A 16,216-nucleotide genomic window follows, 5' to 3' on the forward strand; every position below is an offset into this window, starting at 1 on the left:
GAGGGGTGACCATGGGACTTACCCTGCTAGCCCCCAGGCAAATTCATCACGATACTCCTTCCTCACTAAGAATGGGTTTGACTTCCGAACCCAACCTAAACCAACACTCCATTAGCCAGGAACAATTCATCTGAATTGGTGTTTTAAGCTTATTTCTATCCCTGGTCTAAGTCCTTTGAGGTCCAGTCTATTTAAAACCCTCTGCCAGGGTCTGGGCCCACTCCTCACCAGTAATACCGTGACATCTTAAAAAGGACTTCGGTTCTCGGTTTGAAACTAAGCTTCTCCTCTTTTAAATTTCATGACCTTGGGAAGGCTTCAGTGTCTTGATCTCTAAAATGATGATAAGCAGTATCGACCTTCTAAGGTTACTGTGAGAGTATGCCAAATAACCTGAACACCATGGGCTTTACCTTAAGCACATGGTAGGTGGGCAATAAATATCTATGGCCTGAATGATGATGTTGATGAGAATGATGATGGTTTTTATGATCCTTATTTTAGAACAAAGAGCAAGTAGAAGAGAAGGGAGCAAAACCAAAGCATGCACTGAGCACCAGAGGTGTGCAAGCCGACATCAGGGGGCCTTGGGAAGGTAAGTGGGCCCATTTGCTTTCTCCCACATTGCACACACAGTGAGTTCATAATAAAAATATTGACAATCCCACCCACAGTGTGATTACTGAGAAACTGTTGAAGCCACTTTTTTCTTATTAACAGTTCTTTGTCTTTTATTTATATCATAGTCAATTGCAATGGTGGGTTTTTTTTGTTTTTGTTTTTTTTTGGTACCAGGGATTGAATGATTGAATCCAGGGATGTTCAACCACTGATCTACATCCCCACATCTCCAGGTCATTTTTTTAAAACAAATGTTTTTTGTTGCAAATGGACATAATGTCTTTATTTTATTTATTTATTTTTATGTGGTGCTGAGGATTGAATCCAGTGCCTCACACATGCTAGGCAAGCGCTCTACCACTGAGCCATAGCCCCAGCCCGCCAGGCCATTTTTTATCATTTTATTTTGAGACAGGTTTCGCTAAGTTTCTTAGGGTCTCAGACTTGTGATCCTCCTGTCTCAGCCTCCCAAGACTCTGGGATTGTAGGTGTGCACCATCCCCGCCATCCCCACCATCCCCAGCTCAATTGCAGTGTTTTGACTTGGAGCTGGGTGTGGTGACACTTGTCTGTTGGATGGCTGAGTCAGAGGATAGCTTATGCCCAGAAATTTGGGATCAACCTGGGCAAAATAAGCAAAATAAAAATGAAATACTTTGAAATAACTCCTTTCTGTGTAATGTATACCAACTTAATATTTATCAGGTTTTTTAAATTTCATTTTTTATATTTTAATTTTCTTTAAAAAATTTCCATACTATTTACATGGTTTCAAGGTCAAATCAACAAAACAAAGTATATTGAGAGAAGTTTCTCCTCTTGTTCTTACACTGTTTTCTTGCCCTATACATAATCATTTAAAAACATTTTATCTTTCCTTTGAACCCCTTTCAATTTAGACCACATTGCAAGTACACACCCCCTCCCCACACACATACAAACACATCCTCCCTTAGGTAAAGAGGCTTCCATACCCACTGTTCTCCACTTTGCTTCTTTTCACTTCTAGTACATCCTGAGATTACTCCCTAGCTGTGGATAGAGATGTTAATTTCTCTCTCTCCCTCTTTTTTTTTTTTTTTTTTTTGTCCTGTCTGTGCAACACTCCATTGTGTGGATGTTCCGTGGTTCACACAACTTCCTGATGGCCATTCATCTCCAGCCTTTGGCTATTATAAACACAGTACACTGGGAGCTGGGCACAGTGGCTTGGGAGGCTGAGGCAGGAGAATGGTGAGTTCAAAGCCAGCCTCAGCAACAGTGAGGTGCTAAGCAACTCAGTGAGACCCTAGGGATGTGGCTCAGTGATTGAGTGCCCCTGAGTTCAATCCCCTGGTACCCCCCACAAAAACAAAAACACAAAACACGGTATGCTGAATGCCCTGGTGTGTATACTTTGCAGTATCTTTGTGACAGACTTCCCCAAATGGGACTGTATCTTTACCCTGCCTATTTTCCTGTAGAGAGCCAGAAGGCTGATGTGCCAGAGGGGACAGTGGAGAGGCTGCCCTCGTTCAGCACCTCACAGATGGGAGCCAACCTCCTCTCTCAGGCAGCGGCCTCACCTGGACAGGGAGATGGAGTTCCTGGCCCAGGACAGGTACCTCCTGGCTACCTGCCGCTGCCCACAGAGGTCAAAGCCAAAGATTCTGAGACATCCAGTGAGAACCCTGGGACTGACCTGGAATTGTCTGCAGCATCTGACAGGGTCATCGAGGCCCCCACCAGCCAGGACGTGGTACCAGGTGCAGGACAAGGAGCATCATCCAGCAGGCTTGATCCTCAGTCTTCAGAGGAGGACACGTGGCTGGCTTCAGGGCCCAGTCCTGAGCCCCCAAGAGCACCAGCGCCGTCCAGGGCAGCTCACAGTGGTGGAGAGTCTCCTCTAAGGTAGGGGTTGCTCTTCTGTGCTGGGCAGTGGGTGGAATTAACTACAGTCCCTTAGCGGCAGCATGGCAATTGTCCAGTGACACATGCTGAGTGACCACTGTATGCCTAGAGCTAGACCAGCTTCCCAAGGGGAAGACCCTGTGTTTGGGAGATTAGAGCACTGGTTGTCACCTGCTGCCCCCTACGGCAGTTACTTGGCGATTTAAAAATACCAATGCCCAGAAAGTATTGGTATTTTTAAATTATTCTGAGTCAATTATTCTGGAAGGAGTCTCAGGCATGGTTTTTTAAAAAATTTATTCTTTTTAGCCATATTGACAGTAGAGTGTCTTTTGACATATTCATGGAGTATAACTTATTCTAATTAGGATCCCATTCTTGTGGTTGTACAGGATGTGGAGTTACACTAGTTGTGTATTCATATATGAACATAGGGAATTTATGTCTGATTCATTGAACTGTCTTTCCTATTCTTATCCCTCTCCCTTCCCTTCATTCCCATTTGTCTAATCGGATGAACTTCTGTTCTTCCCTTTCCCCTTATTGTGTGTTGACATCCGCATATCAGATTTGGCCTTTGCTTTTTGGGATTTGGCTTATTTCACTTAGCATGATAGTCTCCAGTCCATCTATTTACTGGCAAATGCCATAATTTCATTCTTTTTTATGGCTGAGTAATATTCCATTATGTATATGTACCACATTTTCTTTATCCATTCATCTGCTGAAGGGCACCTAGGTTGGTTCCATAGCTCAGCTATTGTGAGTTGAGCTGCCATAAATATTGAATTGACTGTGTCACTGTCATATGCTGATTTTAAGTCCTTTGGTGTATCCCGAGGAATGGGATAACTGGGTCAAATGGTGGTTCCAATTGAAGTTTTCTGAGGAATCTCCATACTGCTTTCCAGAGTGGTTACACCAATTTGCAGTCCCACCAGCAATGTATGAGTGTACCCCCGCATCCTCACCAATATTTGTTACTTGTATTCTTGATAATTGCCATTCTGACTGGAGTGAGATGAAAATCTCAGTGTAGTTTAAATTTACATTTTTCTGATTTTTAGAGATGTTTAATTTTTTTTCATATATTTGTTAACTAATCATATTTCTTTTTTTGTGAAGTGCCTGTTCAGTTCCTTTGCCCCTCTATTAACTGGGTTATTTGTTTCTTTGGTGTTAGGTTTTTTGAGTTCTTTATATATCCTGGAGATTAATGCTCTGAGGTACAGGTGGAAAAGATTTTCTCCCATTCTGTAGGCTCTCTCTTCATGTTCTTAATTGTTTCCTTTGCTGTGAAGAAGCTTTTTAATTTGATACCATCCCATTTATTGATTCTTGATTTTACATCTTGCACTTAAGGAGTCTTGTTGAGGAAGTCAGATCCTCAGCCAACATGATGGAGAGTTGGGCCTACATTTTCTTCTACCAGTTGCAGGGTCTCTGGTTTAATGACGAGGTTCTTGATCCACTTTGAGTTGAGTTTTGTGCAGGATGAGAGGTAGGTGTTTAATTTCATTTTGCGGCATATAGATTTCCAGTTTTCCTAGCACCATGTGTTGAAGAGGCCCTTTTCTCCAATGTATGTTTATGGCACCTTTGTCTAGTATGAGAAAACTGTATTTATGTGGGTTTGTCTCTGTGTCTTCTATTTTGTACCACTGGTCTTCGTGTCTGTTTTGGTACACCAGGGCATGGAACTTTTGTTCTTCTGTTTTATTTTTTAACATGCTAAAAAGGGTCTGGGTGGCTCTAGTGGGGAACAAGGAATCACTACTTCTTAGATGAAGAAAAGCAAAAAGTAGGTTTCATGGAGTGCAGTGCTTAGCATTCCACAGGCATCAAATCACTTTAGGGGACTGTGGTTGTTGTCCCATTTCATTAATAAGGGAGCATAGGCTCAGAGTGTCCAGGGTCACCCAGCTAGGGATTCACAGAGTTGGGATCTGAATCCAGGTTACTAGATTCCAGAATCTGTGCCCCTAACCACTGCTTCATCCCACTTCTTCTGGCCAGTATTTAATTCGGTCCTAAATAGTGTGGTGGAAAGAGGAAAGACAGGCTGTCAATCCAGGGGCTTTCAAGAAGATTATGGTAGGGGTGCTGGAGTTGTGGCAGCTGACCTGACTTCTAGAACATGGCCTCTGACCTGCTCAGCAGTCAGTATGGGAGGATGTAGAACCTGCTGACTCCCAACCCCTCCCCAACCCATCTCCAGCCCTGTATTTGCCATCTCCGTGGGGCAGCCTCCTCCTCCTTCTTCTTCTTTCTTCTTTCTTCTTCTTCTTCCTTTTGTGGTGCTGGGGGTTGAACCCAGGGCCTTGTGTATGTGAAGAAAGCACGGTGCCAACTGAGCTATATCCCCAGTCCATTGCTCCACTTCTTGACTGTTGTTAATAAAATTGCTATAACATGACTTTCAATTCTTTTGGATATATACCCCAAAGTGGAACTGCTGGAACATGTAGTAATTCTACTTTTAATTTTTTTTTTTCTTTTTTTGTACGAGGGATAGAAGCCAGGAGCTCTTAACCACTGAGCCACATCCCCAGCCCTTTTTATTTTTTATTTTGAGACAGGGCCTTGCTAAGTTGCTGAGACTGGCTTTGAACTTGCAATCCTCCTGCCTCAGCCTCCTGAGCTACTGGGCCTACTTTTAATTTTTAAAAGATCCTCCTCAGTTTTCCACAGTGATTACATCTTTAGGCCTCACTTTTTGAGTGTTCTCATTGCTTAGTCGACTCTTTCAGCACATCTGTAAGGTATTGCCATTTCTGTTTAACAGAAGAGGGAACCGAGGATAGACTTGTCCGTAGTTGTCCAGCAGAGCTGAGGCCAGAATCAAGGCTACCTGGCTTCCTGCCCAGGACTCACTTAGCCCATGCCAAACACTGTCCCCTCTCATCTCTGACACACATAGATCTCATGGTAGTGGGATGGTGATCCATCAAGAAGAAGCCCCCGTGGGACAGCCAGAGTCAGGAGCATCTAGCTCTGAGAGGGTCTGAACCCGAGAGGTATGGCTGCTGGTGTCAAGGTCCCTGCCTCTGAACATCAGGGTTCAGAGGGCTTCTCAACCTTCATCTGGGGCCACAAGCCCAATACCTACCATACCTGGGTAGTGAAAATGAATTAAGTGGGCTCAGAGGCACTGCCAGAGGGCAGCAGGGAAGTGGAGAGTTGCTCTTCAGCTTCACAGGCACACAGGCCCAGTATTGCCAGGTCTGCAACTTGTTGAAGAGAAACAGAAAGTCCAATCTTTCACGAGCAATTGACTTATTTTAATCAAATACATCTGACCGGGGGCTTCCAGTGTGCTATTTGACTTGGTTCTTCCTTCTCTTCAGAGAAAGTGGGAAGCACCCGGTCTCCCACCTGCAGGCTACAGTCTTCCTGGAACCAAAGCAGGTTTTCAGGGCCCTCAGGGGCATGTGGTTCCCACCCCTGTTCATCATAGGTTGCCCCAAACCTTCCCTGAATGCTCATCCCGTGAATCCTGAGAGCTGATGGTGCTGTTACTTAAGCCAGACTCTCTCCTGATGTCCTGTCTGGGTAGTGGTGGTCAGGTCTCCAAGGGGGCAGGGATCGGAGTCTCCAACCATAAGTTAACCTTTACTATTATAACAACCCTAAGGTCCTAATTTTACAGATGATAAAAGTGAAGTCAAAGGCCACTGTCAGTAAGTGGCAGCAGTAGGCCTTTGAACCCATGTCTGTTCTAATTTCGGAGTCTTTGTTTTTAATCTCAGGGCCATATTTCTCTCTCCTCCAGGATCTCCATCCATGTGCAAGAGATGGACACTCCTGGGGAGCTTCTTGTGACACGTGGGGGCAGCCTCAGACCCACTCCCCCTGCAGAGGTTCCGACAGCTGCCCAACCCAGTGAGCAGTTGCCTGGGCCCAGCTGCTGCTCTGAAGCTCCTGGAACTAAGCTAGGAGAACAAAACCCCAAGGAAGCCAGAGAGTTTCCCCCACTGCAGAAGAAGAGCAGTGATGAGGGAGCAGGTGCAGAGAAGCAAGGGCCTGTGGCTGAGTCTGCCGCAGGGCCGAGCTTCACCAGAAGGGACAAGGGAGATGACCCTGCTGGGAACTCAGGCCTGCAGCAGGACAGAAGCTTAGGAGCAGGACATCCTGAGCCTGGGAATGACTGCGCAGCTGGGGTCACTTTAGGAGCTGAAGCAGGAAGGAGGACACCCCCAGATGCTGGGGCTGGCAGCCTGGTTCTGGGTGAGTGAGGCTGCTGCCAGACTTGACACAAGCCCAGGCATGGATTGGGAGGCTACATTCCTGGGGGTGCTTTCTGCAGCTTTCAGGGTTGGATAATGCAGGTCTCGGGGAGTCCAAGACTTGGGAACAGCCTACTTATACATCCTGGGGTTGGAGACCAAGGCACAGAGACAGAAAGACTGAATTCTGGTCAGCTAGGGTAGCAGGGGACCTGGGTGGCCCATCTGGGTAGGTTTCTCAAAACCACCTGCTGCCTGAATTTTCACCATTGGTATTACTTTGGATCGAGAAAGGGTAGGCTCCTGTTAAAAATCCACAGACATTGACTGGTACATATAACCACCATTGGCTATTCACAACCAGGGAGCAGATTTTCTTCAGGACAGGGAGGAGGTTCTAGGACTGCTGACCTGCTTGCCATCCCAGGGTAGTGGGAGGCATGCTGTGTTTTTGCAACCCAGAGGCTCTAAACCCTTTTATCCCTGGGGTCACCTTCCTAGGTCAGAGTTTGTGGAACACCGTGAGTGCTCCCCGTAGCCAGAGAGCAAGCAGAGTTCTCCTATGACAAGCTCTAAACAAATGCCAACCCAAGCCCCTGACCTCCTGCCTCAGCATTTTCAGCCCTGCATGTACAAATTGGTGTATGTTATTGTGTTTGGTGCATGTTCTGGATTCTGTTTTATTCCTTCACATTATTTCATGAAACATTTCTAGGTATTCATATCACTTTCGAAGGACAAGAAAACCCTAAGCCATTAGTTTTGATCTTTCCAAGTGCAGGCTGTTCTCTATGTGCCCTCCAGATCCACTGTCCCTCCTGATTCCCAACCTGTGCCCTGGGAGCTGCCTCCTATGGGCTCCATTGCAGGCTGTCTGACCTTTGGTTAGAATCAACTGAGGGTGAGAGAAGAGAAAGGGTGGGGTGTTTATTTCTCCAACTGCCTCCCTCTCACACCACCTTTGCTAATCTCTGTAGCCCTCCTTTGCCTTTAAAAATAGCCTCCTCATTAAACCGTGCTTGCTCACCCTGTTCACTGTTTTCCACAGGCTTGCACTAACTCACCCAGGATTCCCCTTCTAGACCTCATGAGCAGGCTGCCAAAATGTCTTGACCTAATAAACAGCGCTGTCCTAATGGCCAGGAGACTTGGGTTTGCATCCGGTCACTGGCTTCCTGTGTGACCTTGGACCAGTCCCCTCGCCTTTCTCAGACTCAGCTTCCTCCTCTGCCAAATGTGTGGCTCCAGTGATATGATTCTTGAGAAGGGGCTTTCAAATAACTGGGTTATAGGAAAGGCAAAGGGTTCGTCCCCTGGTCAATCAAATGTAATTGAGTGAATATGGGATGGGTGGCTGCACACAGAAAGCTCACAGGTCTCTTGTTGTTTCCTAAACAGATGACAGCCCAGCCCCACCAGCCCCTTTTGAACACCGGGTGGTGAGTGTCAAGGAGACATCGATCTCAGCAGGTTACACGGTGTGCCAGCATGAAGTCTTGGGAGGGTAGGTGGGCTGTGTGTCTTGATAAGGGGTGGGAGGAGGACGAGCAGGCCGGAACCACTTGGAGAATCAGCTGGGACACTGCTAGATGATTCTCAGGAACTGGTTAATTGAACCAAAGCCAGGAATGGGATATTCTTTACATCATGAGAGTGGGGTGCAGAGACTGTCCCTAGAGTGCAGGATGCCCACCTGGTATGGATGAGGGGAAGTGCAGGGGGACCCACATGATATGATATGGGAAGCACATCCTGGAGGTGGAAGGAGATCCAACATAGGTGCAGTGAGGATGCCCTCTATGGTGCAGGATAGCTCCTGTGAAGTGGAGTGGGGCGACAGGCATATTCCCTGGGGTGCAGTACAGTAGAGTAGAGCAAGGGGGTTTTCCCTTAGGGTTTAGGGTAGACCATAGGGTAGGGATAATAAAGTTATTTTCTAGATTTCAGGGTAGCGCATGTTGTGTGGGAACAATGACTAGGATAGTCCATATGGTGTGTGTGTGTGTGGAGGAGAGAGTAGAACCAGGAAGCTCAGGGGACAGGTGGCCTCCCATGTGTGGCATGAGCTTCTTGTGCTCTCAGCCTGCTGTGTTCATGTTTCTGTAGAGGCCGGTTTGGCCAGGTTCACAAGTGCACAGAGAAGTCCACAGGTCTCCCGCTGGCTGCCAAGATCATCAAAGTGAAGAGTGCTAAAGACCGGGTGAGACATCTGCCCTGAGCCAGCCAGATCCTTCTAGCCAAACTCAGGCCTCCCTCACTTCCTTAACAGCACCCTGCAGCCACACTGCCCCTCCATGCTGAGCAGGGAAGCTGCTGCCTTTCCTGCCTCTCCCATGACTCCTACACTCCACTCAGTAGGTCACCTCACACTCTTCAGTCCAGCCACACCTGCCTACATGTGAGTGTCCTGGCATGGCATGGCTTCTGCCAAGATGCCTGTGGGGTCCCTGGCAACATGGCGCATTCATTCATAGGCTTTGGGTTTACTATCTTTTTAAATGGGTGAATCAAATGAAGGTCCTTCCTGTTGCAAGGTCCTGGTTTGGGTGGTGACAGCAGGATATTTTTCAAAAAGGATGAAGGATATGTGTGTGTCTGTCTGTCTTGGAGGTATAGCACTCTCCTCTTCCTGACCTATTTTCTTGGAAATTCTTTCTCTTCTGGTTCCACAAGGAGGATGTGAAGAATGAGATCAACATCATGAACCAGCTCAGCCATGTGAACCTGATCCAGCTCTATGATGCCTTCGAGAGCAAGAACAGCTTTACCCTGGTCATGGAGTAGTGAGTGTCTTAGAGGTGGGGCAGTGGCTTCTCGGGTCAGGATGCAAGGTTAGAATTTAGAGCCTTTATTCATTCTAGGCAAAACTCTCTGTCTCCCCTCCCCTCACTGGGACACAGACGACCATGCAATTCCCTTTTTTTCTGCCTTGGCTAATGGAACCCCAGTGTGGAGCATGGAGGACCAAGCCATTTTGTTATAAACAAGTGGCTAGTGAGCCTGATTTGACTTGCAGATATTATGTCAGTTTAGCTTAAAGATTTTTTGATGATTTTGAATGAGTTGTTTACAGTTGGAAATTGGGAAATTTAGGTAATAGAAATTGGAAAATCTAGGTATCTTGCTTTTCTTGAAAATGAAAAGGACCTAGTAATACTTGGTTTGCATTCCTGGCTGGAAATGGTGTGCTGGAGCTCTCAGTGACTGCTGTTTATGGACAGGACAACCCATCCCTCCTTTGCCACAATGCCTTCCATTTCCCACTACCCTGGGCATTAAAGTCGTGGCTTCAGAAGCCATTTAGAATGGTGCTCATGGTGGTGTTTTTCTTACGGCAGGACTGAGGAGAGCAAAACATTTGTCATATCATGTCTCTATTGAAAGAAAAATAAAAGACTAAGGATTGTGTGTTTTCATACAACTTTTGTCTCACATATGGTCTAATTTGCCCATTAAGGCTTCTTGCCACTTAGGTGCTAGTTGGACCCCCACTAAATAGATGAATTTGTAGCCCTGATTTAGATTATCCAGAGCCAGCATTATCAATCTGGAAGACCATCCCATACTTTTGCTAGGAATGGGCCAGAGTACAGATACCCCAGCAAACCCAGATGGCAGTGGCAGCAGCCCTGTGACCATGAGATGCAGCCAACTTTGAGCTCTCCTAGGCCATCCCCTTTTGGTCCTTGGCAAAAACAGTGGGCAAGTCCTCTGAGAGCTTTGCTCATGCAGATGCCTGCCTCTCCCTTTCCTCTGCTAGTGTGGATGGGGGTGAACTCTTTGACCGGATCACAGAAGAGAAGTACCACCTGACTGAACTGGATGTGGTCCTGTTCACCAAGCAGATCTGCGAGGGTGTGCATTACCTCCACCAGCACTACATTCTGCATCTAGACCTCAAGGTAAGTTCTGGGGATGTGGTAGGTGGGAGCCCAGTTCTTGAACCTCTGGTGTACTCCCATCCCATCACTGAGAGCTCTATTAGTAGATAATCTTGGTTTTCTTATCTGGCTCCTCTATTTTCTAGTTCTGGAGCCTAGGGCAGACTAGTCGTGTCAACTCCCTGAGCCTCAGTTTTTCCATCTGTAACTTGTAGGTAATTCTATCTTTTTAAGTATTATTTGAAGATTAAACGAGACAATAATTTTTTTCTTTAAAAATATCTTTAAGATTAATTTTTTAAAAGTTCAGAAGGGAACATAGTCTTGAAATAACAAATATATATATAAAGTATATAATATAAATATAAATGTAGATCAAACAGTACAGAAGTTCTTCCCACTCCAACCTGAGCAATCTCTATGAAAAACATGGCATGATATACAAACCTGGAGACATATGCAAAAGGAATCATATGATGTGTCTTGTTTTTAAGCTTGCCTTTTTTTGCAGGGGAAGTATTGGGGATTGAACCCAGGGACACTCTACCACTATCACTGAGCTATATCTGCAGCCCTTTTAATTTTTTTTATTTTGAAATTTTGAGATAGGGTCTCACTAAGTTGCTGAGGCTGACCTTGAGCCTACAATCTTCATGCCTTAGGCTCCCGAGGCACTGGGATTACACACATGCACCACCATGCCGGGTTTAGGCTTGCTTTTTAAAATTTAACAATACAGGGGCTGGGGAGATAGCTCAGTCTATAGAGTGCTTGCCTTGTAAGCACAAGGCCCTGGTTCGATCCCCAGCACCCCCCCCAAAAAAAACAATACAGACATCTTTCCCCATTCTTTTTAAGGGTCATGTGATAGTCCACTGAATAAATGTATTATGCTTTCTTTTGTTCCCTGAGGAATGTTTTCAGTTTGACATGTACATGAAGCTCCAGGCATAGTTCCTGGATGGTAGTTAGATAAATTTCTGTGATTTTCTATTTCACTGGACAAATATGAGGGTGCTTTCTACAACTCATTTCAAGAAGGGAAGGAATTTGGGGCTGGGGAGATAGCTCAGCTGGCAGAGTGCTTGCCTCATAAGCACAAGGCCCTGAGTTCGATCCCCAGAACCAGAAAAAGGGAAGGAATTCCTGCCCATTTTTCCTGATTGGCATCCAACTGTAAGGTTAGAGAGGGTAGGGAATTGGCCTCAGTCGTCTTCTGTTCACTAGTGCCAATTCCAAGGCTTCTGGGCCCATCTTTCTTTGTGGGGAGAAAAATTAGGGAAAACTCAGGAATATGCTCTGTGGTTCTAGCTTAAAGACCAACCAGTCTTTGGGGCAATTTCTGTGACCCCAATTGTAGAGAGTCAATTACCAAGGCCCACTTCCCAGCGACAAGACTACTAGATGTGTTGGTTCGTCCCTACCTGGTTGTGAAACTTGGGAAAGTTCCTTGAGCAAGGAACTTTCACTAGTCACAAGGTAGGGGATAATAATACCTATCTCCTAGGAGTATTGTGTGGATTAAAAATGGAGGACGAGCTTCTGAGCTGTATTGTCCAATACAGTAGCCATCAAACACTTGAAATGTGACTAGTTTTAACTGAGGAATTGGGTTTTAAATTTTATTAGTTTTAATTTAAAAACTGATACTTGATTCAGTTAATGGACAACTTTTAGTAGTATATCTGGAACAACTTGGGTTTATACTTTGTCTATAAATTTCATGGAATCTAAATATTTACAAATAAAACAGCTCTGATGAAAACCTAGAGTCTGAACTGAGATGTATTCTAAAGTTTAAAATACTGAATTCCAAGGACTTAATGTAAAAAAAAGAAAGGAAAATATTTCTTTGGTATTTTTGTATTGATAACCTATTGAAATGTTAATATTTTGGATGTACATTCTAGAAAACACTTGGAGATGAATGAAAATTAAAAAAAAAAAAAAAACACAGCATACCAAAACTTATGGGATACATCTAAGCCAGGAAGGAGATATATAGTTATAAATACCTGTATTAAAAAGAAAGAAATAGCTGGGTATGGTAGCAACCATCTGTAGTCTCAGCTACTTGGAAGGCTGAGCCAGGAGAATTACTTGAACACAGGGGTCCAAGGCTAACCTGGGCAACATTGCCGGACTGTCTATTTAAAAAAACAAAACAAAACAAAAAAAACCAACCAAAGGAAGAAAGATCTCAAATCGATAATCTAATCTACCACTTTAAGAAACTCGGAAAAAAATCAGGTTAAATTCAAAGCAAGCAGTGTAAGGGAATAATAAAAATTATAGTATAAATAAATGAAACAGAAAAATAAGAGAGAAAATCAATGAAACAAAAGTTGGTTCTTTGTAAAGATCAATAGATTAGCAAATCTTTAGTTATAAGATCAAGAAAAAAAAAAGAGAGAGAGAGAATACCCAAGTGACTTTAGAGAAATAAAAAATATTTATAAGGAAATACTGTGAAAATTGTATGCTGGCAAGTTAGATGACCTAAATGAAATGTCTTCCTAGGAAGACACAAACTAATTAAGCTGACTCAAGAAGAAAAAGAAATAGAAATAGACCTATAACAAGTAAAGAGATTTAATAAGTAACCAAGAAAAGCCCAAGCTTATAACTTCACTGGTGAATTTTACCAAGTGTTTATGGAAAAATCAATACCAATCCCTCACAAACTTAAAGTATGAAAGAGGAAAGAACATTTCCTTACTTGTTTTATGAGGTTCATGTTAACCTGATTCCAAAACCAAAGAAAGACATTACAAGAAAAGAAAGCAACAGACCTATACCCTTATGAAGATAGATGTAAAATTTCTAGATATCAGCAAACTGAATACATATGAAAAGAATTTTTCACATGATAGAGTGGAATTTGTCCCAAGAATTCAAGGTTGGTTTAACACATAAAAATCAATATTAGAATAAAAGACAAAAACACATGATCATTTATGTAGATTTAGAAAAACACATGTGATCTAAATCTACATAAGATTTAGAAAAATACTTGATGAAATTCAACATTTTTTCATGATGAAAACGATAAAGTAGGAACAGAAGGGAATCTGGTAAAGACCATCTCTGAAAAACTTTATACCTAACATTATATTTAATGGTAGAAGACTGAATGCTTTCCCTTTAAGATCAGATCAAGGGCTGGTGTTGTGGCTTGGTGATAGAGCACTCATCTTGCATGTGTGAGACACTGGGTTCAATCCTCAGAACCACATAAAAATAAATAAATAAAATAAAGGTATTGTGTTCATTTTTTAAAAAAGGTCAGATTAAGACAATGTCTTCTCCTCTTATCATTTCTATTAATTATTTTACCATAAGTAAGTTCTAACTAGAGCAATTAGGCAAGAAAATAAGTAAAAGTCAATTTTATTGGGAAGGAAGACGTAAAACTATGTGTATTCACAGATGACATGGTCTTGTATATAGAAAAATCCTAAGGAGGAGAAATTATTAAAATTAATAAACTCAGCAAGGGTTGCAGGATACATCCTTTTTTTTTTTTTTTTTTTCTAATGTAGTGCTAGGGATTGACCCCAGGACCTTATGCTTATGAGGCAAGCACTCTACCAACTGCACTATCTTCCCAGCCCTACATACAAAAATCAATTGTACTTCTATTTATTAGCAATGAACAATCTAGAAGTGAAATTAAGAAAACAATTCCATTTGCAATAGTATCAAAAGAATCAAATACTTAGGAACAAGTTACACAAAATAAATGCAAGACTTATACTACAAAAAATGTTGAAAGGATGTAAAAAACCCTAAATAAATGGAAAGGCACCCTTTGGTCATAGGTTGGAAGACTCGATATTGTTAGGGTGACAGTACTCCCAAATTGATCTACAGATTCAACATAATCCTTGTCAAAATCACAGATGGATTCTTTTTCAGTTATTCATAAGTAAATCTTAAGATTCAGAAAAATAATCTTGAAAAAGACCAAGGTTTGAGGACTCATATTTTCTGATTTCCAAACTTTCTACAAAGCTAGAGACATCAAGACAGTCCATTACTGGGATATGGATAAACATGTAGATCAGTTTGAGAGTCTCGAAATAATCCCCTTTGTTTATGGCTATTAAATTAGACGATGGTGCCATGACAGTGGGAAAAAAGAGTCTTTTCATCAAATCATGCTGAGATACCATGCTCGATTATACATGTGCAAAACAAATCAAGGTGGAACTTTTCCTCACAACAAGATTAACTCATAATGGATCATAGACCTAAATGTAAGAGTTAAAACTATAAAACTGGGCTGGGGTTGTAACTCAGTGGTAGAGTGCTTGCCTAACATATGTGAGGCACTGGTTTCAGTCCTCGGCACCACATATAAATAAGCAAAATAAAGGTACTGTGTCCATCTACAACTAAAAATATTTTTAAAAACTATAAAATTATTAGAAGAAAAGAGGAATAAATCTTTATGATCTTGGATTAGGCAATGGTTACTTAGATATGACATCTAAAGTGTAAGCAAAAAAATAAAAATAGATAAATTAGACTTCATCTAAGGAAAAAAACTTGTGCTTCAAAGGATACCACCAAAAAGTGAAATGAAAGCTCACAAAATGGGGAGAAAATATTTCCAAATCGTATATCTGATAAGTGACTTGTATCTAGAATATAAAAATAACTCTTACAACTCAATAATAGAAAAGCATATAAACCAATTTTTAAAAATGATGAAAGCATTTAAGTAGATACTTACACAGGGAAGACATACAATGGCCAATAAGTACATAGAAAGATCCTAAACACCACTAGTCATTAGGGAAATGTAAATCAAAATCACAATGAGGTACTACCTCATACTCAATAAACTGACTAAAATAAAAAATTGAAATGACAATAAGAAGTGTTGTTTAGTTGTGGAAAAATTAGAAAACTCATCCATTATTGGTGGGCTACAAAATTTAAAATGTTTGAAGGTTCCTAAAAGTGTTAACCATAGAATTATCATATAACTATGCAATTTTACTTCTTGTTATATGCTTAAGAGAACTGAAGCACAGTCACCATAAAAACTCATACACAAATGTTCTTAGTGGTCTTGTTCATAATAGCCAAAAAATACAAACAACCTGGATGTTCATTAATCAATGAATATATGAAATAAATGTGGTAAGTATCCATATAGCAACTATTATTTAGAAATGAAGTACTGATCTGTATTACAACATGATGAACCTTGAAAAATTATAGCAAGTGAAAGAAACTGGATGCAAAAGGCCACATATTTTATGATTCCATGTATATGAGATGTCCAGAATAGGCAAATCCAAGGAAACGAAATAACCCTTGTGGTTGCCAGCATTTGAGGGAAGGAAAGAATAGACAGTGACGTATGATTTTTGGTTTTATTTTTTGAAGTGATGAAAATGTTCTAAAATTAGTGATAATCATTGCACAATTATGTGGCTATACTAAAAATCACTGAGTTATATATTTTAAAGTGGTGAATTTTGGCTCAGGAGGCGAGGCCCTAAGCAACTTAGTTAGACCCTGTCTCAAAATAAAAAATAACAAAGGGCTGGGCATGTGGCTCAGTGTTAAGTGCCCCGGGTTCAA

At 42.4% G+C, this 16,216-nt stretch overlaps 1 protein-coding gene across 4 annotated transcripts in view; it reads left to right on the forward strand.

Moving 5' to 3' along the window:
- MYLK3 (myosin light chain kinase 3) overlaps positions 1–16,216 on the forward strand; it is a 44,041-nt gene that overhangs the window by 15,962 nt on the left and 11,863 nt on the right. For all 4 annotated transcript variants that reach the window (XM_079117634.1, XM_079117635.1, XM_079117633.1 and 1 more), the window contains exons 2-8: positions 505–595; positions 2,085–2,511; positions 6,284–6,738; positions 8,136–8,241; positions 8,844–8,937; positions 9,411–9,520; positions 10,498–10,639. In XM_079117634.1, coding sequence (XP_078973760.1) covers positions 505–595; positions 2,085–2,511; positions 6,284–6,738; positions 8,136–8,241; positions 8,844–8,937; positions 9,411–9,520; positions 10,498–10,639 — 1,425 coding nt within the window. The remainder of the gene's footprint in view (positions 1–504; positions 596–2,084; positions 2,512–6,283; positions 6,739–8,135; positions 8,242–8,843; positions 8,938–9,410; positions 9,521–10,497; positions 10,640–16,216) is intronic.

Source organism: Sciurus vulgaris (genome assembly GCF_902686455.1).
Source record: "Sciurus vulgaris genome assembly, chromosome: 17".
In the NCBI taxonomy this organism is placed as follows: domain Eukaryota; kingdom Metazoa; phylum Chordata; class Mammalia; order Rodentia; family Sciuridae; genus Sciurus; species Sciurus vulgaris.